The sequence below is a fragment of the Kwoniella bestiolae genome, chromosome 5 (assembly GCF_000512585.2).
Source record: "Kwoniella bestiolae CBS 10118 chromosome 5, complete sequence".
Classification (NCBI taxonomy): Eukaryota; Fungi; Basidiomycota; class Tremellomycetes; order Tremellales; family Cryptococcaceae; genus Kwoniella; species Kwoniella bestiolae.
The window spans coordinates 1,587,686-1,611,277 of record NC_089245.1 but is presented as its reverse complement, the minus strand read 5'-3'; the positions used below and the strand labels follow the sequence as shown (position 1 = coordinate 1,611,277).

Genomic DNA, 23,592 nt, shown 5'->3' with positions numbered 1-23,592 from the left:
TCCAACTCGAGATTAGACATGTCCATTACCGTTCACTTTCCCTTTCCCAACAGCGACTTCCAAAGCCTGTTCGATATCCTCCACCAAATCATCATAATCTTCAATCCCCACGCTGAATCGAATGAGGTTCGGAGTGATATTGAGTTCTTTCAGGGTGTCTTGCGGGAGGTGCTATCTCGTCACATGAACCATCAGCTCAAATGCCAACGATACCGCCATCTCAGAGTATAAATAGAACAACCACTCACAGCATGCGTCATCCCATACGGAACTTCCACCAGACTCTCCACCCCACCCAGGCTCTCCGCCAGGATAGGGATCCTCAGCTCCGTACAGAACTTTTCGGCTTGTTCGGCGGTAGCACCTTTGATGGCGAATGTGATCATCCCTCCGAATGGTATCCCCAATGTTCTAGTGTATTCCAAACTATCTTCTTCTAATCCTTCATATGATTTAGGGGCGAAAGGGAACTTCCAACCTAAAAATTGTAATTCTTTCTTGGCATTCTTCGAGATCAGATCCTGAACATATCCAAACGCCTCGTCAGATTCCAATCCTGGATATCTTACTCTCTCTACCAACTTGGTCTTGGTGGATAACCAGTGAGATAACCTTAAAGCGTTGATACCATGCCTGATCATCCTAACCGACAAAGTCTTGATACTTCTAATCATGAGGTGACAATCCCTCGGGGAAGGTGAAGCGCCCATTGAATTTTGAAGGAACCTCAATCCTTTTAATACGTTTGGCCGAACCTTGTTGGTGAGCGGTGAGATGGTCAGAGAACCGAGGATGATATCTGAGTGGCCGGAGGAGTATTTGGATAGGGAGGACATGGTAATATCTGCTAGAGGTGGATCACCGTTGGATGGGATTAAGGGAGTGAAGTAGTATGGCGATAGGAAGGTCGAGTCGATGAGGATCAAAGGTCTAGTATCGGAGGGAAGGGAGTGGACGATGTTCGAGATGAGTCGTACGGGGGGAACGAGGAGGAGTGGGTTGGTAGGTAGTTCGAGCCAGATCAACTGTACCGCTCGTGTTTAGCTGTTGCGTAACACCGAAGGCAATAACGGAGCAGCTTACCTTCGTATCTGGTCTGATAGCTTCTCTGATCCCCTTCTCACCGGCTTTCTCCATGTTGAAAAAAGTCACATCCAGTCCAGTGGGTCGACTTGCTCGAGCGAGATATCTGGCTGTCCCTCCATACTATCATAATACATCAACTCAGCACAGGCTCACAACTGGAATGACAGTGAAACGACGCATTAAACAAAGGTGTCAGACACACTCACAACATCATTAACAGCCAAGATATGACCCCCATGCCCATTGCCATCCCTCCCACCAGCCCCACATTCCTTCTCTGACAAAGTCACCCAATGAGCAACAGCCGCCGTAGCTGCCGATCCAGAGGCGAACACCAAACTCTCGCCACCAGAGGCATCGTGCCTTGCGTCATTGGCGATCGTCTGGGAAGGGCAGGTCTCAAGTGAAGTAAGGAGCGATTCCAGGTCGGTACGGGTGGGATTACCCGATCGAGAGTAATCGTAGCCCTGTACCGATCAGAACATGATTCAGTATCAAGCGCTAGGGCCGGGAAGAAGACAAGATACTTACACCGAGAAGTTTGTTGATACCGTTTTGCTTGTATGTGGTAGCTACGCTCAGACTCGGTACGACCGCTCCAGTCGATGGATCGGGTTCGGAACCGATGTGGATGGCTCGAGTTGAAAAGTGATCGTGTCGTGACATTATAGCAGGATGGTGGTATGGTACCGCAAAAGCTGTTGTTGTCGGTTTTGTATGATCTTGTCACGGTCTGGCAAGTTGACAGTATCAATGCTATATATATTTTTCTCAAGTTCAATCTATCTGAATCAGCAATCTGGAAATATGAAAAGAGATAAGGAAAGAAGAAAGGAGTCTTGGATGTTGATTGATAATGGTCATATATGGTCATCGATGGCGCAATGATCATCATAAAACATATTGGATCACTCGGTTATCACCCAACAACCGAATAACATTACACAATTACAGAATCAATCCTAATCATCTACCCCAAAACCTTATCAATCACCTATCGATTGCTAATACCTCATTACGAATTGAATACCGTTCTGGCCAATGCCCAGCATCAAGCGCAAGATATCTCGGCAAAATCGAATCCACTCCATGTGATGCCCCTCATTCTAACGTCTATCTTCTATATTATATCGTGATCCCTAGTCACCTCTTGTTCAATCCTGATCCTGATCTCTGTTGGTGAAACAGACTCATCAGTATGTACAGCAATAGGCGAAGTGAAATTATCCAACTACCAAGCATCAAGGTCCCATCAGCTTCTACCCTTTTGTTGATCTAACAACACTCACGGCCATTGGCATTCCCAGCTCCGAACCCTCTGAATCCCAACTCCCCTTCTTCTTCAGATCGTTCAGGTTATTCCTCCATTCATCAGCTACGACAGGAACGGGTACCTCAAGATTACTAAACGCCCCGTTGTTGGTATCTTCGTTCACCCTGGATAACCTATTGTTCTCTCTCAGATCATCGTCATTGTCCCATTGACCACCTTCTCTCAATAACGACATCAACGCGATCCCACTGGCTATATTGTTACTCTCACCAACCCTCATCTGGGCGTTGGGATCGCCGACCATCACTTGGTGGGAACGCTGGTCGTCTGCTACCCAGCTTCGTGGGAGGTATAGGAGGGTTGAAGTGATTAGGACGAAGAAGAAGGACCCGAAGATGATATGGGTTAGGAGGTCTAGGGAAGTAGGATACTTGATCAGCTGCTGTCGGGAAGAGGTCCGTATGGGTGTGGTAAAATGAAGCTTACCGGATGCAAGACTACAAGAAAAGATAGGAATTGCAAGATTTCATTCAGCTCAGAAATATATTTATGTATATATATATGAGACGTTACAGGAGAAACCCCACCTACTTGTTAAAATGGATTGTCTGAGAGTCGGTCAAGCCATCGATCCCGAGAATCATCATACACGTCGCAAATAGGAATCGAAAGAAGTTTCGGATCTTATTGGCTTCTGCGAGGATAAATGCATGGTCAGTCCGCACATCAATAGATCGTGACTCATCGCCAACTTGCCATGGTAGAAATGTAATCTCGATCGAACGTCTGGTCCGGCACCTGACGCTTTCTATAATATTCAATCATTAGCAAATCGATTTCCATCGATCCAGAAAATAAGGCATGACAAGACGAACTTACCACATCCGCAAGGAAATCAGGGAACTTCCAAATGACTACTGAAGAGGACAAGACGACCCTACCACGAATCCATCACACTGTCAGTCCCCAGCCCAATTCCAATCCCAATCGCTACAACATCTTGTCCAGATCCTTCGGAACTCGTTAACGACTCACGCAAACTCAATACACCCATGTACAGTCATGATCCTCGCCATCTGAACGTCCAAATCCAATTTCCCTGAGTGTATCCATCCCAACCCCGACTGACATGCAGTGCAAACTACGGAGATGATGATCCAAGCGTAGAAGAAGGAAGAGGTTAACCATGATCGGGAAGACTTGGGCTGTCGGACAGCTCGGATGAGATGATACCAATAGAGACCTTCTTCGGCGTTGAGCGAGGCTTGGATGGAGAATGCCACTGTGCACGATCGGGTCAGGTTTGATCCAACAGAGGAGTGAAGGCGGCCAGGTAGGGTGGGATTAGAGGTCAAAAGGGAGAAGGATGCAATACGTACAGTTAAAAATGATCGTATAAGGTAAGTTCAGATCCACATATTTCTTCTCATACAACACAGGAGGATATGGCATAGCTCCATAGGGAGGTATCGTGGTCCAGCCCACATCGTACTTTATGACTATCTTGTTGTTAGACCCAAACAATATTATAGGGGATGGAAAAACAAAACAAGACTCACTGGTCCACCCTGCTGACCAAGCTATGATCATCATGGTAGAACCGATCAACATCCACTATACCACCGAACCGTAATCTCTCAGCTTGTCATTCTCCTCTACATACCCATCCAAAGGAGTGACGGGCACGCATACAGTGAGTAACACCCTAAACCACTCTTTCCTCTTGGGGAACAAGCATCTACACCTATCAAACTTCCATGCATGTTGTAACGTGAATCCCAGGGCCTGGCGAGGTATCAAAAATGACCCAATCAGTGAAAGTACCAGAAGGTTTGACTCACCGAAGTGCTAAGTATAAGAGCTATACTCATATTACAGTCGTTCGCAGTGGCCATCTTGCCGGTTCTTGACTTACTCTGTGATTCACTGCTTTGTAAAGTAGGTGAAATCGCTTGTTCGCGTTTGTAAGTCAGGATTATATGTAGGATCAAATCCAATGAGTTCAGGCCAATATATGCGATCGCACTCCAGGTCACTCCACCCACTATAAGTAGGAAGATTAAAGGAACCTTCACTCCATCCCAATCAAGTGCTCCCCACCCCATTTCACCAAGTGATCGGAAGTAACACACAATAATGCAGTGCATTCGACAATGTTGGCGTAATATCGCGAGCATCAAGGTTCCTTCCAATATTGCAAAGAAAGGACTCTCAACCCGATCCTTCGAGTGAAGGACGGCGCCAACAAGATTAGATAGCTACAAGACAAATGTAGAAAGGACACGTTTGAGACTATCGGTACACAACATACAACCACAACTCCTTTGATTGTGTATTCTCTTAGATCGTTAGATCGTTCCTGGTGTATCGTTGTCCATATAAGTGTGTGTGTCAGTTTTTGCCAGGAGTGACAGTATCGATAAATTTGCATCCGAATGGTGATCTGAACCGTATATGTTTATATATGTATATGTGTACAACCAAAGAAACTAGACTAATCACAAAGTACCTTTTCAACTCCACCTTCAATCCCTATATACACTACGCAGGGGGATTGGGTCCACCAGCAGCACTAGCACTAGCAGCAACAGTACCACTCTTCCCTTCCTCTTTCTCAGACTCGGCAACATCCATAACCTCGTCTTCCTGTTTACTACTTGCAGTCTTCTCGATACTTGCCGAGGCGAGGCTGACTCTAGGTGAATGTCTGAGATTCGCTGGGTTCGTCTTTCGTAGTGGTCTTTGGAGACGTCTTCGGGCAACCTATGGGGTATACACTTATCAGTAGACTGATGTGAACGCATTACTAACGCATAACTCACCATGACGGGCACAGACGATTTTTGTACGAGATAGTGCGAAGTTGAGCCCAGCAAAATACTGAAACAAATTAGCTATAGGCTGAGTATGGTATACACTCACCCTTGAAGTTTACCCAAACCTCGAGATCCGACTATGACCATGGTAGGCTCGAGGAAATCGATAAGATCTGATCAATCGCTCTTGTCAGCTTTGAAGTAGGTCACGCTCCGCTTGAAGCAGCTCACCTAATAACATATGCCTTGCATTCTTCGCATGTACGAATTGGCACGTCACGGTGATATTCAGTCTAGTCCGCTGTAACAATCCTGTGACTTGCTTGACCAGCAAAAGAGCGGTAGTTTGTCGCTTTATTTGATACTCAATGTCAGTCAAGGTGGGCTCGGAGGGTGAAGGTTTACTCACCTCCTTCTGCACACGAAGTTTCTGAGCTCTATCCGAGTTCGACCAAGCCTTGGGGTCGACTAAGATAATACCGTGATTAGCCAAAAAATTCAGAATATAGAGTAGCGGGTACTCCATCACTCACCCTTACTCTCGTCTTCCTTGACCGAGATCATAAACAGCTCATCACCATCCCTAGCGACCGTACCAATAGCCCACTCAACGGCATATCTACTCTCCTCACTTAGATCACTTAACACCACATATCTCCTCAATCTCTTCCCGCTCAACTCGAGGGCACCATCCGGATCACCATGAGTGAGAGTGATCGTACATCGATCTCTGGCGAAACTGGGACGAGAAGTGACCAGTTCGATACCTGATCTAAGCGATTTGCGTCTCTTCGGTTGATGTAAGGAGGCAGTTTGGAACAATGATTGAGGAGGTACGACGACGTTGGGTCCCTCACCCAATGGGTCTTGTTCGACTTCCTCGCCGTAGAAGTCCAATTGATCGTCCTCTCTAGGTGACATTGAGGGTACTTCGGGATCATCCACCTCTTCTTTCTCACCATCTTCACCAGTCGCTGACCGACCTCCTAATCCAGCCGCATCACCTTCGAAGAAAACCGCGTTGGCTTCGGTGTTCTTCTCTGTCTCTTCGTCAAAGATGACTTCTCCATCTTCATCAATGATATCGGCGTAATCTTCATCACTGTCTCCCGAATGAGACTCGGAATCAGATTGAGATGCAGAATCAGATGCACTATCATCTTCGTATGCTGATGCTTGAGGTCGGTATTTCTTTGGTCCACCACCGCTAACTGATTCAGCTTCGGTCTCAGGTTCCACTTCAGATTCAGCACTGTAGTTGTCCTTCTTCAACGCTTTCACTTCAGGACTCTTATCTCTCTCCCTAGCTTGTTCTCTAGACTTCCTAGCTCGGAAGAACGGGGAGGGCGCCCTTGGTCCTCTTGATGATCCCCCTCCAACGGGTTTGGAGGGTTGGAGGAAAGACGCTTTGGGGGTTGAGGTCGTACTGGTAGGAGCAGTGTCGGTACCTTGGTCTTCGGGTACTCTTGAGGGGGTAGCTAATCCGATGGAAGCAGCTTTCAAGCCCAACGCAGCGAAAGCACCACTTGATCGTTTATTGAGGTCTGTCGCTGAGCTACTCGGGGAGATCTGACCTGGTCTCCCTCGATCAATAGCGCCGAGAATAAGGTTGGAAGCCTGGTTATCGAGAGGTAGAGAGGAGTTGGCGGGAGTGGGAGTAGTGACGGGGGGATAGGTTTGGTTAGGAGCAGGGACAGTTAGCACACGTTCTTTCTCTTTCTCTTTCTCTTTTCCTTTTTCCTTTATCTTCACGCTCTTTGACTTTCGAAACCTTCTTCTACCTCTCTCTTCCTCCAGCGGAGCAGACTCGATCCCCTCCAACCCCAGCCCGTCTTTACTGTTCTTGGGGGACAGGTCAATCGACAGAGTCTTCTTTATCCTATTTGACAGACTCCATCGTTTGTGTGGGACAATGACAGGGGATTGTTTGGAGGGAGAGTCTCGCGATCCTTCTTCCGAAGGAGCTAGATCTGAGAAGCTACTCTCGGGGGAAGGTCTTTGGAAAGTGGAAGGGGATGCTGTGCGTTCAATCACAGCAGCGAGAGGAGGGGTGGATAAAGGGGATTTCACATGATCACGACGGTTCTTTTCGCTTACCTGTAAGATACCAACTTGTCAGCATGGGTGGCAAAGGATTAGCATTGAGAGCAGAGATAAAGCTTACCTCGTCTCTTCCCGCAGCTCCGCTTAATGCTTTGAGACGCGATACGGGGTTGGATAACGAGACGGGCAAGGAGTATGATCGGTTGAGTGGTGCCATGTCGGGTGTGATTGATGTGATGAGTCCAAGTTGAGATGTGATGAGAAGTCGATAGAAAGGTGGTGTGTATGGTTGTAATCGATGAGAGGAGTGTTTGTAGTCGAGCAGCAGGTGGATACGCCAAAGAAAAGAGGGTAGGATGAGAAGGAGTAACGTTGGAAAGTCAGCACGAGTAATTCTTGGCGTTTAGATATGGACTGATACCATTGTCCAATCATTCAACCATGATGAGAATGAAATAATGAAATGACAGATGAAAGGCAAAATAGAGGAATGGAAGAGGAAATATAAACGTTTGTGGATGGCATGATGGGGGATTATCCTTTGTGCAGTACAAAAAAAATGATAGAGAGGGAATATAGCACAGACGTTGAGCTAGACCCAGACCCATTCATCAAAGGACCCTCTTAAACGTAAAGTATGATTCCTGATCAAACAGGGCGCAAGCGACATAGAGATAAGGTGGAAACAACGGTGACGACGTCCATCCGAATGATGATCAGGATAACAACAACATCAAAGTGCTCAGACATGATATCGTCTGTAATGCACAACCAGACATCGACGACCTTCGACACCATTTCTCGACCCGCGACACCATGATAGGAAACGCAAAACATCCACTCACCATAGTTAGCAGCCTTATGTATATCGTTATTCGTTTTCTACACCAGCAAGCACGTCCCATACCAGTATCAGTGTATTATTCTCCTAGACTCTAGTCTGACACAGATGGATGGATGTATCTTCGAAACCACAAACATACAATCAGTGCATAACGGGCCGATCTCTCCGATATGCCCAATTCCTTTAACTGTTCGACCAGATCCGCTTTGGGTGCTGGTGAAGTTGACATTGCCGATAGAGAGTGAGTACAGATAAGCTATGATACAGGAGACTATGATGATATCTAACAATTGATGGATGAAGGAGTTATACGAGTATGAGATGGATGGAAACGTAGTTCGAGATTGGATGTTGTCAAATAGGACGGTATGTAGTCGAGTAGTGCTGTTCCTGCCGTCATCCCTCGATCTTGTACGAGTATCCCTGAAATCATTCCGTTAATCTTACTCCGTCGCGCATCAGCTTCATTCCCTCTACTCCGAAAGAAGCCAAGCTGGTGCTTAGCATTGTGCGTATGCCAAGGCGATCAAGTTCATCATCGAGTTTCAAACCCCAGTAGTGTCACGCATAGCATTGCATAAGCTCTCGAGCAGGCCAATCATGTATCACTTCTCAGAAGCATCTTCACCTTCGTTGGCATATTCATGATGATCCAACCTCTGCCAACCTTTCATCCCAAACCCAACCAGCACAGCAGCTATCGCCATTGATCGTCAGCTCAATACTTCCTAGGAGATTTTGGTGGATTTATACTGACCCAAAGCTATATACCCAGCATTACACCATTGAGCAGCCCGCAGTCCCTCCACCAAAGCATGGTTTCTCTGATCGTCCGTTGGATTAGAGTATGAGGATAAAGCTGATTTCTCGACACTTGTCTGGACTAATGTGGATATGGCTAAGCCCAGGGCGAAACCCAATCTACAACTTGTTTGGAAGAGCGCTGGATGAGAGATATCATCAACTTGGGTTCAACACAAGGCATCAGAGATAGTTAATTTACCCGAAGCAACACTTTGATCCTCGCTGGATAATCGCATGTGCACGATATCAGCGAGTCATCATGATTGCCTATACGATTTTCGTCGATCCACTTACGGAGAAGCAGTCTGCGAGATGATAGTAGATCCGGCAGCGATGGTCGCGTCCGTCCCATACGCAATCACCAGCAAAGCCCACAAATCACCTTTCCAATAGGCCCAGTCTAACCCTCGAACAGCAAAAATCACGGGACTCGCCCTGGTGTTTGCGCGTGACATCCTATCAGCTCGTGACGCCCCTTTTACATATTGTCTGTTCGACGAACCAAAAGGATATGTACTTACACTGATATAAGACATCCCAAGGTCATTACCACCCTAGGCGAGATATGTGTGATCGTCAGAGCTACGACCAGCGCGGCGAACGTCCCGCTGAAAAAGGTAACGCTGAGTTTCAATCCCGCTTGGAAGGGGGATAAGTCTAGGACATCAAAGTATAGATACGAGACGAATACGAAAAAACTCTGTTAGTGTTGTATGAAATATCAGCACCTATCCAAACTCTAGTCTGCGATTGATGGCCAACTCACATCCGTCATTGCCCAAGTACTTGCTGAAGCGATGTAAATGATCAACAGATTCCTGTTCTTCGTGGTGATTAATGATAGGGGGATTAAAGGTGGTGGCTTTTTGTTACTTAGAAGTCTTGCAGATTTGGAAAGTTGTCTTTGACGCCATGCAAACGCTACGAAGAGTAAGCCGGAAACCACAAGCAGTGCAGGTAGATCTACATAAGATAATCACTTTAGTCCTTTGACCGAATCTGACGATGCGTGCGTAAAACTCACATGGCGTCTTCCATCCTCTGTTTTGGGTTTGGGACAGAGTAAATGTTAACAACAAAAGGAAGATCGAACTTCCAATCGCGAACGCGCCCAACCAATCCACCGCTTTGTCCGCGGTCAACGGTGGATCCAGTGGGATGAGGAGGTATCCAATGACGAGAGGGTAGATGGTCAGGAGGCCGATGAGGAGGAAGCATGGTCTCCATGTCCATCTAACCATACGAGATCAACTCGTCTCTGTGGAGGTTGAATGAGTAAGGTACACACACTTTGTCCACTCGATCAATATCCCCGCGATGAGCTCTCCTCCAGCCGCACCGGCTGCTCCGCCTGATCAAGAATTCTCAGCTTGTCCCATCTGAGTACTCGGTGCTTTCGAGCAATGTGGGACAAAGTAAATGGAGGACCCACCACAAGTAATAGCAGCAAATGCCAAAGTCCTCAACCTCCCAGCAGGGTATAACGATCCGATAATACCAGCAGAGGCAGGAAGGACAATAGCACTTGCTATTCCTGCTAACGCTCGAAATACATTAAGACTCGCTAGGTTCTGTAACGAGAATACGTTATCTCAATATTCAATCAAGGGAATTGAAGCCTCACAATGGACAAAGATGTGTGGTCAAACTCACAGGCATAAAAGTCGATATGATATTAGTCACCATCAATCCCAGACATCCAATCATGTATCCCCTCTTCCTCCCGAATATATCACATAACCTCCCAGCGATCAGTTGGAAACATCCCTTGAAAGATTTCATGAGCATACCACCCTTGCCCCACGCTTCCAACCTGGTTTGGATTCATGGAAGGGCGCTTACCCAAGTCAGCATCATCGATGCCGCTATCCACTGGACTTCTCCTGGAGTGAGGTGGAATTCCTCGCCTATCACTGGTAATGCAAATGCAGTTTCTAGTATACTTGCGGACTAGATAAAATCAATCATGGGCTAATGATACCGTCGTACGTGTGGAGCCTGATATAAGATGAGACCCACTGTCAATCCCCATAAGAACACTTGTCCGGTCCCTAGGATGAAAAGCTTTGAATTACTGAGGCGTTGGACTGGATGAACGATCAAGGTAGGTCCATCCTCTGTTTCTGAGAACTTTCCCGATGATGATGCTTTGAACGCCTGATCGCCATCAAATTCCGTCCTCGTCGTTGTGCTTGTCTCTGAAACCCGTTGTATCACGTCCATCTTTTCGGAACGAGTGAGCAACTAAGACGGTAAGTAAATATCAATGAGCTTGGCTGGTCGTGTTTTGAATGAGGACATGGTATATTCCATCTCCATTTGATAGGTTTCTACTACTAGACATACTTCATAGACTCCTTTGTCAGCTCCATGCAGAATTTGTCTGTTAGTGTGGTGTGTACAAACAACCAAAAAGCCACTTTGCACCCCTTCTATACCCTTTTGGTGCGATCCACCGGCATCACTGTACGAAAGTGAGATCATCTGATCGGCTATGTCCGCACCGGGTGTATGACACGTATATGTCATGGGTACGAGTAACTACTCTCTGCGTACTCGATTCAATTCAGTTGACACATCTACACCTTTCACTCTTCCTCTTTCATAAGACACTGCATATTCATTACGAACCACTACCCCATTGCTCACCCCCCACCATGTCATCAAAGATGGGAGTCACCACCTTGGTGGTAGGCATGTTCCTCACGGGATGTGCCAACAGTTTATTGTAAGTTGAGTATCTCCACGACCGAACTCGTGCTGACTGGACTCGTTCCGTAGATCGAAGTACCAAGATATGGAATGTGTGGAGAATTGCGGACCTGATGCCCCTGGCCCTCGACTGGATTTCGAACAACCTGTGAGTCTTGTCATAATGTATCTGAGCGAGGCTAAGCTGATTCATTGGCAAGGTATGGCAAACTCTCAAGTGAGTCTGCGTCTGTTATAATGAATAAGGCCGATCACTGATCCAGTTAAATCGCAGTATGTTCGCGGGAGAATTCCTCTGTTTCATCCCACTCCTACTCACCTACCGAAACAAATCCGACAAGGTGATCGCACCGCCCGAAGCGTCGATGTTCACCCGGATCTTGGCTCGACTGCCTTTAGGTCAACGATCGACCGCTTATACCGCATTAGACGAAGAAGAGGAAGAAGACGAGAGTCAACCGCTCATTGCATCGATCTCAGAAGATAAGCTGTTGACTGGATGGAGGGTCTGCTGGATGTGGTTCCCCGCTTTCTTCGATAGTGAGCTCCAAAACCTAGTCGCACTGCTATCTTGACCAGGCTGACATCTATACTCGTTCGTAGTCTGCGGAACGACACTCATGAATGTCGGTCTCATCTTAACTCCCGTATCGATATATCAGATGTCCCGAGGCGCCCTAGTTCTCTGGGTAGGAGTCCTCTCGGTCATCTTCCTCCGACGACATCTATGGCTCTATCAATGGGCTGCCCTCATAATCGTTACTATGGGAGTATGTCTGGTCGGTCTCTCAGGAAGTCTAGTCAAGAAACATCTATCCGACCCTGTCGACCTCATCGTGACTCTAGCCAATAGACCAGACGATGATCCCGCGCGAGTAGCTCTGGGCGTGCTCCTCATCCTCTTCGCTCAGATCTTCACGGCAAGTCAATACGTCGTGGAAGAAAAGATCATGTCGCATTACAAGGTCGAACCTCTCGCTGCAGTCACCTTGGAAGGGTTCTTCGGCCTTACCACTACGCTCATCGGGATGCCTTTCCTCCACTTGTTCTTGAGGAAGAAATCACCATATTTCGATATTCCAAGAGGATGGCACCAGATCATATCTACCCCGACGGTGTACGGATCATGCTTCGCCATCATGTTCAGTATTGGCGCGTTCAATTTCTTCGGTCTCAGCGTTACTCACAGGGTTAGCGCTACCACCAGAAGTACCGTCGATACCTGTAGAACATTGGGTATATGGGTGGTGAGTCTGGGATTAGGGTGGGAACAGCTCGTGTGGCCATTCTCGTTATTACAAGTTGGTGGATTTGCAATGCTAGTGTGAGTCCTCTATTTGATATGTGTGTTGGAAATGGGAATTCAGCTGATACTGAGGATCCATAAGTTACGGGACCTTCGTATTTAACGGTTTGGTCAAACCCATCATCTTCCCCCCTCCCCCAAGTATCCACTTACCTCATGAACCACAACTCGAAGAGACGAGCGATGTGCCTGCTGCTGGTGCTCAAACTAGGGCGGGGTATGATGTCATTCCTGATCAAGAGGCTCAGCGAAGATGAATGGCATTGTCCACTTGTTTTGAAATGGCGATAAAGATGAGGAGAAATTGAATATTGTTAGTTTGACTGATTTGGAAATGAAGAATAACGTCGTTAGTCATGTATGTACAATTTGATGCATTGTCTTTCAATCCTGTATGATACATTATGATACATTTCCCATCAATAGCGGCAGATCTCTACCTTCGAGATTAGTCAATCTGCTGAGGAGTTGCTAGATCGGTGAAGGCAGAGTTGTGTATCAGGTCATGTTCGCCATCTCACGTAGCAGATCGAGCATACCGGTAACACCATTTTGAACGGAGAATAATAGCAGAAGAAGGAACAAATGTATGGGTTCGTGGTGATGGTTTGTATTGTATACATGCTCGAAATGCAATGCTAGGAAGCTAGGTACAACAGATATGATGTTACAAAGAATCGAGAAGGGGTTCAGTATGAGTAGTGGAGGTATAGTCTATTCCAAAGATTGATCCTGCTGTTTCTTCGCAGCGAGGCTCTGAGAGTGGGTAGGTGTGCGGGTGAGAGGTGTAAGGCGTAATATCCCAGGATCCGATTTCAAGGGGTGTGTATGTGTTCATGAGAGAGAGGGTTATTGTAGGTTGATAGGGTGGATTACTACTTTTCGTAAACACCTCGTTCCATTTCTTCTATATTAAAGAATGGGGCATGACGCACCTGCTGATAAGTCCCACTACTCGTACTGAACAGTCGATCCGCCTCTGTCACCTCTATCTTCTTCTTATTAACATTCGAAGGAGGTGGTTTGAGGTAATTGTCGAATCCCTATCCATCACATCCGTCCACCATCAGCGCCAGTCACAGGGTACAATACATTGTAGGGTTATTCACTTACTTTGATGATATTGCCCCCAGAAGCTGCAGTCTCATCCAAGTAACTCCCCTCGAACGCGTATATCGAGTGCTCCAAATTGGCCTGTACCGCGCACGTCAGCATCATAACCCCTCTCCTGTTATTTATAAGGAATGTTGATGCACCTACCAGGTTGGTGTCAATGGCTCGTTTCTTTTTCTGGGCAGCTTCGAGCTCCTGCAGAGCTGCTGCTTGGGCTTGCTTGGCGTCTGCTGGTGGACCTGATTGACTCATCTTGCTTTGATGATACTGCTATATAGTATGAAAGCATATAGAAGAAGAATGAGTGGAATGGAATTAATTAACTGGCACGAACAAGTTGGATTTGTTGATGTTTCCAACCAGTAGCCCGAAGCAATTACGTAACTGATTTAGTCATGCAGCGAGACAAGAAGACTACAAGTTGTGCTTCTGCTCAAGCTTCAAGAGATGCAGACGATATATCCAAAACGATGCAATGCAACGCAACGCAGCACATGCCAAACCATCATGCAGCAAGTATGGATCCATCATACATAGCACGTCATGTGCCGTCAACTACCAAAATCTAGCCTAGCAAGCCCAACCTCATTCCTGCTCTCCGACTCTAACCTAAGCCTCGATAGCAGCAACGGTCTTTCCCTTCTTGGAGCTAGAGGTGACGTCGAGATCTTTGGCTCGGGGTACTTCGGAGGAAGGGGTGGAAAGGATGATCTCGATGTGACAAGGGTGACCTTGGTATGGGTTGCTGGAGACGAGCAGAGTAAAACGTCAATTACGAGGACTTTTTCCATGTACAGGATATTAGTGTCATAAAGGATAGCTAGACTCACATTCGACCGTGAGCTCTGTAAGTTCTTCGTCGGGTCTTGGGGGCTTGTTGGACAACAATGTTCTTGATGATCAATTCCTCCGCTTCGAGATCCTTGGCCTCGGCGTTGGATTCGGCGTTCTTGAGGAGTCGGAGGATGAATTGAACAGACTTTTCGGGCCATCGACCTGTTCCAACCCATACACATATCAGTATTCCGTCCATGCAATCCAGTCTCGACCCCGACACATAGCTCCAGTATGACCCACCTTTGGTAGTCTTGAATTGCTTAGCTTGGGAAGCTCGACCGATACCACCAGCGAAACGTCTGAAAGGGATGATTTGCTTGTGGTCTTGGACATCGGCGAGGTAGGTGTAAGCCTTCTTGAGGTTCAAGCCTGTTGATCGCATAATGCCCCATTAGCACCCCCTCTTCATGCTCCTCGACCATGAATGATCACCCACCAGTGAGAGCAGCAGCGACCTCTCGCATGTTCTTGAAGTGAGTTCGGACATACTCTCCTCGAGCCTTGGCGACTGCAATGATCAACAATCCGATATCAGTCCTACTATCCCATCCTGACAATATCCCAGAGACACATCCTACGCACACTTCTCAGGGTTGCTGGCAACGACGTGGGCAGAGGCGTATCGAACCTGTTGGCGTGACATTGATGTTGATGTTGATGATGAGTTGAGGGATAGTCGAGGTAAGGTGAGCAAGGAAGAAGCAAAGCAAAATTTCATCAGCATCGTTTCTTCTCAGTTCCCATTACATCCTCCTGCATTTGTCTATCCTTCCTCCTCTTGTTCTTCTGGACATAGTTGAGGGCGAGTACTAACCATTGTGAATATGTATGGGCTTTAGCCTTTTTTTTTGATGGACAAAGAGGAGATGAGGACTAGAGTTGATTTTGAGGATGTCGATTTGTGCAAACTGCAAACGGTCAGTAGCAGCAAGAGTGAGTGAGTGGATGGTGTAGACTGACTGACTGTAGCAAACAGAGTAGACACTGAGCACGCACAACACCACCATACACCATACCATACAGCCAAATCAGCAAATTGAGTACGAGTGGCATCAAAATTCCGGTTCTCCACCAAAACAGGTGATTTCATGGGACAAGACCAAACGGAGTTTCTCGGTGTTTTGAGTCAGTGATGTGGCGTGTTTTACTTCCGTCTTTTGTTGTTCTGTCTGATATCGACCACTTCTTCCACGTGAGAACTCTCGGATGAGCCTGATACTTTTATACGTTCGGATCATGTTGCAAAGTCTGTTAGGATGCATGGAAAAAGTCAAAGAATGGATGAAGCCTCTTTGATAACTCGAACAAGCGTAGTCTTGACCGAGTATCTCCTTATCTCATACACCAGACCACCTGGCACCAGACAGTTCAAAACATATCAAGAAGCCCTTGTTCGCTCCCTTCTCGATCTTGTGCTTGCCTCTCACCGCATATCACCATTATGAAAGGATCAAGCGGATCTGCTCTAAAAGCTCTTCGAGCAAATGTTGTCGTTCGACCAGGTGAGTTGATGGTTGTCATGACCACGTACAGTCAGCATGTGTATCGGCTTGGTCGGTGGAAGGAGACTCCATGCTTATCTGACGCTGCTGCAGCTGCTCGAACCTTTGTTTCCTCAAGTATCGCTTCAAACCAAGCAGAAGGATCAGCAAGACCAGCTAAAGGAGAAGCGTATCCCGGTGAATCAGCCGAACAAGCATGGAAGAGGAACCTGAACGAAGCTAGAGAATGGCGTCGGAGGCGAGATGCACAGCGTGAGCAGGCACTTCACAAAACAGCAAGTAGTCGTACCATACTGACATAACGATATCTAGGCTCCTCACTACCACTCTTCATCCCTCAATCTGCCAACCCCCCACCTCAACCCCGTTCATCTCCTTCTCCAACACAAGCTACCCTCTCTACCCTCCTAGCGGCAGGTGCAGCCCTAGGTCATTCACACAGTCTCACATCTACAGCCTATACACCTTACATATACGGTAAAAGGGCTGGACTATCCATCATAGATCTCGATCAGACGTTACCCATCCTCAGACGTACGGCAGCGCTGGTGAGAGACGTGGTGAAAGCAGATGGGATAGTATTGATTGTAGGTACGAGGGAGGGGCACAAGAAGATGATTTACCGTGCGAAAGAGAGATTGGAGGATAATGGGTATGCGGTGAATGATTGGATGCCTGGTGTTTTGACTAATTCGGAGACTTTGTGAGTGTCCATAATGCCTCCTTTTCGACATGAATGTGACTGTTTTGATTGATTCTGCGTCGTGCTCGTACTGACGAGATGGGAATTATGTAGCTTCGGTATCGAACCAATGCTCAACAAATCTTACAAACCCGATCTTGTCATTTTCCTCAATCCATCCGAAAACACAGCTGCCATTCGAGAATGTACGGCCCGTCACATACCTACGATAGGTATTGTAGATACAGATACGGATCCTAGGATAGTCACTTATCCCATACCTGCCAATGTTGAGGTGAGCTATGTTCCATCTCTCCTCAATGGGAAAGTCTAGAGCTGACGGGGCCTAATTGCCAAAACAGAGTATGCGAACCGCTGAGTTGGTGATCGGAACGCTAAGTATAGCAGGACAGGAAGGAAGAAGGTTACGTCTGAAGGAGGCTGAGAGAAGGGCGAGCGAACAGAAGGGTAGAGCAAGACGAGATAGAAGGTAGATGACATTGATGATATATGCATGGTCATAACGGCTCAACCTGTCAACATATGGAACGAGGGGAATAGGACACGGTCAACCAAAAGATCGGATTTCTAGAAAATCTCCTGCAAGTCAAGCAAATAGATTGGTGTAAGGTAAATCATCGCCAAAAGTAAATACGTGTACTGAGCCATCTTGTCTTGTACTGTTCTCGTCATCACGATCAGTTCAACCCCGACTAATCATCTAGGCTAACGATATCACTCACGCGATAATCTTGTTGGGTACCATTGTCAAGTCAAACACCAGCGACGACCGATCTTCGTTGATTATCTTGATCAATTTACCGCTTCTGATGTCCCACATCTTAAAGGGGGAAGATAGCGCCATCAGCCAATGACGAAGATGCGAGGATGTCGAACTCACTCTAATGGTTTTATCATAACTTGCACTGACTATCACCCTAGCACTGTGATTGATACTAACACTTCTGACGAGATCTCTATGTCCTTCGAGAGCATGTAGCAAATTCCCAGTCGAAGCGGAATACAGTTTCACCAGATTATCCCCATCTCCCGAAACGATGTGGTCGCCCTGATGCAAAATGAAGTATCACTCTTTCATTAGGCACAAGAACGCAAGCAAACAACGATAGAAGAGCTCACCTTCCACTCCACGCAAGCTACGCCCCTTCCTCCTCCACCTTCTCTCTCCAATACCCCGCTCGACAGATCCCATATCTTCCATGTCCCATCACCACTCCCCGAGACCAACTTGGTCCTATCGGGCGAGAGCGATATGGAATTAACAGGCTGAGTGTGCCCTTCCAGCGTTCGTACGATTTCGTAGCTTGATTTCGAGTAGATGGTGATTTTGTTATCCTTGGTTGCTGAGATGACATGTTGAGGGGTAAGCGCAATGGACAGGACCGAAGAGGTACATTGTATAGTGGTAAGCCTCTCCAACACTAATGCCTGCTTTCCCGCCTCAGGAGAAGGACTGTTACTGTCTAATCCAGAGAGGTCGACCGTCCATACTCCAATACACGTATCCGATGACCCAGAGACCAATAACCCTCGCCCATATTCGTCCAACTCTAGATCTAAACACAGTACACTCCTCGCATGAGCAGCTTCTTCCACCCATATACTTTTTCTAGTAGATACGTTGTACAGCCTTATCGAGCGGTCCCTTGAGCCTGTGAATAAGTGGTTTCTATATCGTGCTAAACAGTAAACCACATCGTGATGTCCTTCCATGACTGTCGGAGTGGGAAGGTGGTCTGGATGGTCAATGAGATGTTGGAGGGTGAGACGCGATCGGATCAGAGTAGGATAATGGATTGGTATGTCCCCTTCTTGGAGTAAACTCCCCTCTTGTTCTTGATGCTTGCTATGTTCCTGGTCTTCCTGAGCAACGTCGCTGAGCCATCGCATACCCTCCCAATGACCATCAGGAGGATATTCTACCGCAACGCCGTGTCTTCTAGCTGCTTCGTTCAGCTCGAATCCATTCTCGCGGAAGATGTTCGACCATAGGACAGGTGTTCTGGAGAGATCGTAGAATCTCGTTGAGATGAGGGATATGAGGTGGAGTTGAGCGAGGGTTGAGGGGAGTTGAAGAAGGACATGAAGGAGGCTAAGAAAGGCGATGACGAAGTGGTGGTCCTCAGCACAGATTTTTGTCATTTGATATAGACGAATCGTTCGCGACAACACGATAGTGCTGTACGGTGACAAAGAGCGCAGTGGAGGAAACTCACATCTCATCAGGTAGACCCATCAGCCCATCTCCCACCTTCCCCTCCTTCCTGACGCCAACATCAACATCGATCTCACTGCCCTTCCCCTTGGCAGGACTCCCCAAAGTCAACTCCCTCATCCTCTCCGCAAAGCTCCACACTCCCCCAACCACATTAGAGTTATCATCCCCCTCGCCTTCCTCGTCCCCCTTCTCATCCCTCACATTCGTCTTGACTTGACTTGGCTTGCCGGCACGTACGGGTGTCCTCACAGGTGGTCGTAAAGGAGACCCTGTACCATTCCCCAGGCCGAAACTTGCGAATAGTCCTCCAAAGCGCTTTCGGTTGTTTGATTCGGTACGTGGAGATGATGTTGAGGGTTGTCCGACCTTGCTGAGGAGCTGGTTACGAGGTTGTGCGGTTGAATTGTTAGAGGGCGATTGGAATGGGTTGGAAGGATCGTTCATTGGGTATTCTTCCAGTGGATGCACAGCGAGGGATCAAGTGTGTCCCTGTATATACATGCGTGAGATAAACTTGGAGGGGAGACAAGAATAGCGAAACAGAAATGACGCTTAAATGATAGCTTATCTACCTCCACGTGATTATCACATTGCATCACCACCATTATAAATCTAACTGCCAGCATCCAAGAATATCGATAGTATGACTGAAGTATATAAGATTATTTGCATAGAGCATCAATTAGTTATTATATATTATAAATAGATATAGATGAAGAAAAGATCCGTGTATAAAGTATGAAAGATCCGTTTAAATGGTGCTACAAGGCAAATAAATCAAATCAAATCAAATCACGCCGATGAAAGTGTCAATCACGTGTATTGACCGTGTTGTAAAAGATGGGTTTAAGAAGAGAATCCACCGTACCAAGCTTCGTCAGGAGGTCCTCTCTCAACCTGCACCTTCTGCTTGTCATCCATCGAAGTGAACTCGGTGGAAGCTTCGACATTCTTGGCGTTAATCTTCTCGACGAGATGGTTTCCGACACCCAAAGAATCGTTCGCCAACCAGATGACAGGTTGTTTCTTCCACAAAGCGGGGTGATCGAACGCTCTGTAGTGGAACCCGGAGGTGTTGCCATATTGAGGTCCGGCATTGTCAGATTCTTCGTTGGACGCAGTTTGAGTGACACCGACTTTAGGGTCGATACCCAATGATTTGGGGTGAGAGGTGGTAGAGTGGACGTAGTAGAGGTATGGTTTCTTGAATCTGAACCAATCGATGTAGAATTGGAACAAGGCGATGGCGACGATTACGACAACCTAAGCATGATTCATAGATCGGGTCAGTCAAATATTTGACTCAGTGAAGGCGATCCGACTCACCATGACAGCACCACAGCCCAATCCAGACTTGGCTCGGTTGTTGTTCTCATCGGTAGACAAGAAGAACAGACCGGCCAAACAGATACCTTCGAGGTACAAGGAGACGAAAACAGTTCTCAAAGCCTTGATGTAGAACATTCCACCGGTCTCAGAGTAGTCGGGTTGATCGGCACACCAGTTGAGGAGATACTTGTAAGCGGCGTAGAGTAAACAGAATGCGACAAGGGCGAGAAGAGTCATGATTGGTTGAATAACCGAGTAGACGATGGTGATACAGATCAACAGGCAGGTTGGTGGGAAAGTGGTCGCCCATGTCAATGAGTCCATCTTGAACTGCAAACGGCAACGTCAGTTATGAGCTGTTTAGACGTAAACGTGCCACTTACGGCTTTCATGTATACCTTTCTGGGAGTGTTGCCAGCCAAAACACCTGAGAGCAAATACATCACCCAAGGAACGGCTCGAGAGTAGGATTTAGCTGCTCCCGAGAATGTTGCAGTGAGGATACTGCGACAATGGTTAGCGTCAATCATGAACCAAGTTGAACGATTACTTACAAGGTAAGGAAGAAGATGGAAGCGGTTGGTAATTTCTCCGCCAAGAGAGTAGGCAATTGGCCAACGGTGTTCTTGATATCAGCAAGGGCGGAGATCAGACCTGAAGCCGCAGTGACAATCAGGAAACCGTGGATGACTTGGAACAACCAGAATCGCGAGAAGAGGCCGAGTTCAATGTCACTGGTGATACGAAAGATCAGCACTGTCTATCTAGGGAACAAGAAGAAGAACGGAACTGATGCGGGTTAATCGTACTCACGTCTTTCTGACTTCGCCCTGAAGCTTAACCATTAATCTCAGAACGACAGGCAAGAGCATGAAGAGGACAGCGAGCAAGACTGGAGGAAGGACACCCTTGACGATACCTTTGACGACGCTGGAAACCAAAGAAATCATAAGCGTTTGTGACTGCTTGGGGCAAAGGAATATTACACTTACGGCCCGTTGGTACAGATCCAAGACAACCAGGATTGTGATTCACACAACGAATCGATGTTGGAGACGATACCGACGAATGCGACAGGAATAGCCCAAACGATGATGAGACCAATAGTCAGCGCCCAAGAGATTACCTTTCTGACTTTTCGTTGATACGGGTTCATAGCGATGTTCGACCATTGCACGTCTTCAGGTACGACTTCGACACCGGCTTTCATGAGCTTGTTGGTCTTGTCGGTCTCAGCGACCAATCTTGCGAAAGCGTGAGCTTCATGTTGAGATGCGAATCGGATGAAGACGGTGTTTCCTTGAGGCAGGTCATCAATGGTCTTTCGTACTTCGGATAGTTTGGCATTTCGTTCAGCAATGTAAAGGGGAGATGATTCGATGTCCTGTTTTTTGCCGATCAAGCCCAAAGGTCCTTGCTTCCAGGATGGTCGTTTCTTGGATAAGACGTATCGGTCGATAATGTCACCAGAAGATCGTTCAGCATCGTATTGACCTGAACGTATGATCAGCTTCATAGTGTGTCGATCAAAGTAGAATGCTTACCTTGAGCCTCTGGGGTCTTGCCCTTGGCTTGGTTCTTGTTGGCCAACTTGATCAATTTGCTTGCACCACCTTCCAATCTCGAACATTCCTTGTCTCTCTCTTCCCATACCTTTTCAACATCTTTACACTTCCTTGTCAGCCAAACTTGTCTCACACCGCCTTCGGCGTCATTTGATGGGTTGACATAAGTACCCTCGGTTGCGTTTGATTTTCTAGGTTGTTGAGCGCCAGCGGAAGGGACAGATGATCCGGGAGTGGTAGAGTCAATTCTGGCTACGATCGAAGCAATTTCCTTCATGCCAGCTTCAGAGTTGACTGAATCGGGCACGTTGGTGACAGCGACAGTCCTGGTTCGAGCAAGAGCGAGGTGTTGAGGTGAAGTCAACCAGGCTTGTCTGACTTCAACAAAGTGCTTGTACTCTTGCCAGATCAACCAGCAGGTGTAAGGCATGAGGATGAGGGCACAGAAGAAATGAGCGATGTGTCGGTTCTGGTGGTTTCGAGGGACGTTACCGAATGAAAGTAAGTTGAGTCCTTCCAACTCGTTGTTTGGTTTGACAGCGGAGGCGGGGATGCAGATGACAAAGGTTAAAAGGAAGTAAGGGAGTAACATCTTGAGACCAAAGATCTTGATGAATCGGATGAAGAAGTATGCATCGGGACCATTGGACACGATCAGATCGGTATCGGGAGTGGTGATCAGGATGGTCTTCCAATAACCGAATATACTGGAAGGAAGGACAGGTGGTTTCTTGCTGGAAATGGAAAGGCATTAGTATTTGACTCTGAGAGAAGGAAGCGACCGATCAACTCACGCATCGGGCGCCAACAATGATCTAGGTTGGAAGACTCGCTTGAGCTTCTGTCTGTTGTGAAGAATCAACCATACTGCGGTCAATGCTCCAACGGTGATACCGGCTGTGACCAGCGCGGTGACGAAAGAAGAGGTGGACGCCGTCTGGGTGTCCTTGCCAGTCGCTGACATTGTGGAAGATGTTGTTTCCTTGTATGGACAAGAAGAACAAGTAGCGATTGACGGGAAGGGAAGTGTCTATTATAAGTTGCGATTGATGATCTGTAGTGGATGTGAAATGGACAGGATGGGAATGTCAAGGGATGAGATGGTGGGTTGAAGGATAAGTAGTTGTAGGTGCAAGTGTGATTACAGAGTGATGATCAGCATTCGACATCATGCAACGTGCTAATGATGAATCCAAAGGATGGGGACAGAGGGAACAGAGACGGAACCGAATAACAGATAGAAAGAATGAATACCTCTGAAACTCACAAGTCAATTATGATTATACTATACGACACACACGACCCAGCTGCACACTGTCTGCTATGAGAGTACTATACTCTGCTATACTGTACCTCACTGAAAGCTGAGCAAAGGACGAAGATGAAAGATGAGAAAACAAGACGAGAGGTGGTGATGATGATGAGGGGTAAATACAAACTA

At 47.1% G+C, this 23,592-nt stretch overlaps 10 protein-coding genes across 10 annotated transcripts; 2 read left to right on the top strand and 8 right to left on the bottom strand.

Annotated features, from left to right (window-relative positions):
- Positions 1–12: 12 nt before the first annotated feature.
- Positions 13–1,752, bottom strand: I302_106989 (uncharacterized protein; the record flags this gene model as incomplete). Its single annotated transcript, XM_065870385.1, has 5 exons — positions 13–171; positions 249–1,025; positions 1,084–1,206; positions 1,293–1,553; positions 1,618–1,752. 5 exons carry the CDS (start codon positions 1,750–1,752, stop codon positions 13–15), a joined length of 1,455 nt encoding a protein of 484 aa, XP_065726457.1.
- Positions 1,753–2,206: 454 nt separating this feature from the next.
- I302_106988 (uncharacterized protein) lies at positions 2,207–4,254 on the bottom strand (the record flags this gene model as incomplete). The annotated part of the gene is made up of 10 exons (XM_065870384.1): positions 2,207–2,317; positions 2,376–2,856; positions 2,951–3,053; positions 3,116–3,167; positions 3,239–3,296; positions 3,395–3,641; positions 3,739–3,858; positions 3,919–3,973; positions 4,052–4,144; positions 4,201–4,254. 10 exons carry the CDS (start codon positions 4,252–4,254, stop codon positions 2,207–2,209), a joined length of 1,374 nt encoding a protein of 457 aa, XP_065726456.1.
- A 646-nt stretch (positions 4,255–4,900) lies between these two features.
- On the bottom strand, positions 4,901–7,435 carry I302_106987 (uncharacterized protein; the record flags this gene model as incomplete). Its single annotated transcript, XM_019192363.1, has 7 exons — positions 4,901–5,122; positions 5,182–5,239; positions 5,282–5,348; positions 5,407–5,527; positions 5,585–5,643; positions 5,709–7,272; positions 7,340–7,435. The coding sequence occupies 7 exons, from the start codon at positions 7,433–7,435 to the stop codon at positions 4,901–4,903; spliced, it is 2,187 nt and encodes a 728-aa protein (XP_019045360.1).
- A 1,232-nt stretch (positions 7,436–8,667) lies between these two features.
- I302_106986 (uncharacterized protein) lies at positions 8,668–11,089 on the bottom strand (the record flags this gene model as incomplete). Its single annotated transcript, XM_019192364.1, has 12 exons — positions 8,668–8,759; positions 8,820–9,005; positions 9,066–9,088; positions 9,161–9,301; positions 9,388–9,566; positions 9,633–9,829; positions 9,891–10,099; positions 10,157–10,217; positions 10,299–10,437; positions 10,520–10,633; positions 10,709–10,816; positions 10,886–11,089. The coding sequence occupies 12 exons, from the start codon at positions 11,087–11,089 to the stop codon at positions 8,668–8,670; spliced, it is 1,653 nt and encodes a 550-aa protein (XP_019045361.1).
- Positions 11,090–11,523: 434 nt separating this feature from the next.
- Positions 11,524–13,141, top strand: I302_106985 (uncharacterized protein; the record flags this gene model as incomplete). The annotated part of the gene is made up of 6 exons (XM_065870383.1): positions 11,524–11,594; positions 11,648–11,726; positions 11,779–11,795; positions 11,853–12,118; positions 12,182–12,902; positions 12,967–13,141. The coding sequence occupies 6 exons, from the start codon at positions 11,524–11,526 to the stop codon at positions 13,139–13,141; spliced, it is 1,329 nt and encodes a 442-aa protein (XP_065726455.1).
- A 457-nt stretch (positions 13,142–13,598) lies between these two features.
- Positions 13,599–14,249, bottom strand: I302_106984 (uncharacterized protein; the record flags this gene model as incomplete). The annotated part of the gene is made up of 4 exons (XM_019192366.2): positions 13,599–13,640; positions 13,820–13,927; positions 13,998–14,078; positions 14,145–14,249. The coding sequence occupies 4 exons, from the start codon at positions 14,247–14,249 to the stop codon at positions 13,599–13,601; spliced, it is 336 nt and encodes a 111-aa protein (XP_019045363.2).
- Positions 14,250–14,606: 357 nt separating this feature from the next.
- On the bottom strand, positions 14,607–15,477 carry I302_106983 (60S ribosomal protein uL22; the record flags this gene model as incomplete). The annotated part of the gene is made up of 5 exons (XM_019192367.1): positions 14,607–14,742; positions 14,828–14,993; positions 15,075–15,203; positions 15,271–15,342; positions 15,417–15,477. 5 exons carry the CDS (start codon positions 15,475–15,477, stop codon positions 14,607–14,609), a joined length of 564 nt encoding a protein of 187 aa, XP_019045364.1.
- A 798-nt stretch (positions 15,478–16,275) lies between these two features.
- On the top strand, positions 16,276–17,512 carry I302_106982 (mitochondrial 37S ribosomal protein uS2m; the record flags this gene model as incomplete). Its single annotated transcript, XM_019192368.1, has 5 exons — positions 16,276–16,336; positions 16,430–16,588; positions 16,649–17,039; positions 17,133–17,313; positions 17,381–17,512. 5 exons carry the CDS (start codon positions 16,276–16,278, stop codon positions 17,510–17,512), a joined length of 924 nt encoding a protein of 307 aa, XP_019045365.1.
- Positions 17,513–17,625: 113 nt separating this feature from the next.
- I302_106981 (uncharacterized protein) lies at positions 17,626–19,701 on the bottom strand (the record flags this gene model as incomplete). Its single annotated transcript, XM_019192369.1, has 5 exons — positions 17,626–17,698; positions 17,762–17,859; positions 17,920–18,087; positions 18,159–19,131; positions 19,256–19,701. 5 exons carry the CDS (start codon positions 19,699–19,701, stop codon positions 17,626–17,628), a joined length of 1,758 nt encoding a protein of 585 aa, XP_019045366.1.
- A 402-nt stretch (positions 19,702–20,103) lies between these two features.
- On the bottom strand, positions 20,104–23,115 carry I302_106980 (uncharacterized protein; the record flags this gene model as incomplete). Its single annotated transcript, XM_065870382.1, has 8 exons — positions 20,104–20,520; positions 20,584–20,916; positions 20,970–21,090; positions 21,141–21,320; positions 21,400–21,516; positions 21,579–22,080; positions 22,131–22,885; positions 22,946–23,115. 8 exons carry the CDS (start codon positions 23,113–23,115, stop codon positions 20,104–20,106), a joined length of 2,595 nt encoding a protein of 864 aa, XP_065726454.1.
- Positions 23,116–23,592: the final 477 nt, after the last annotated feature.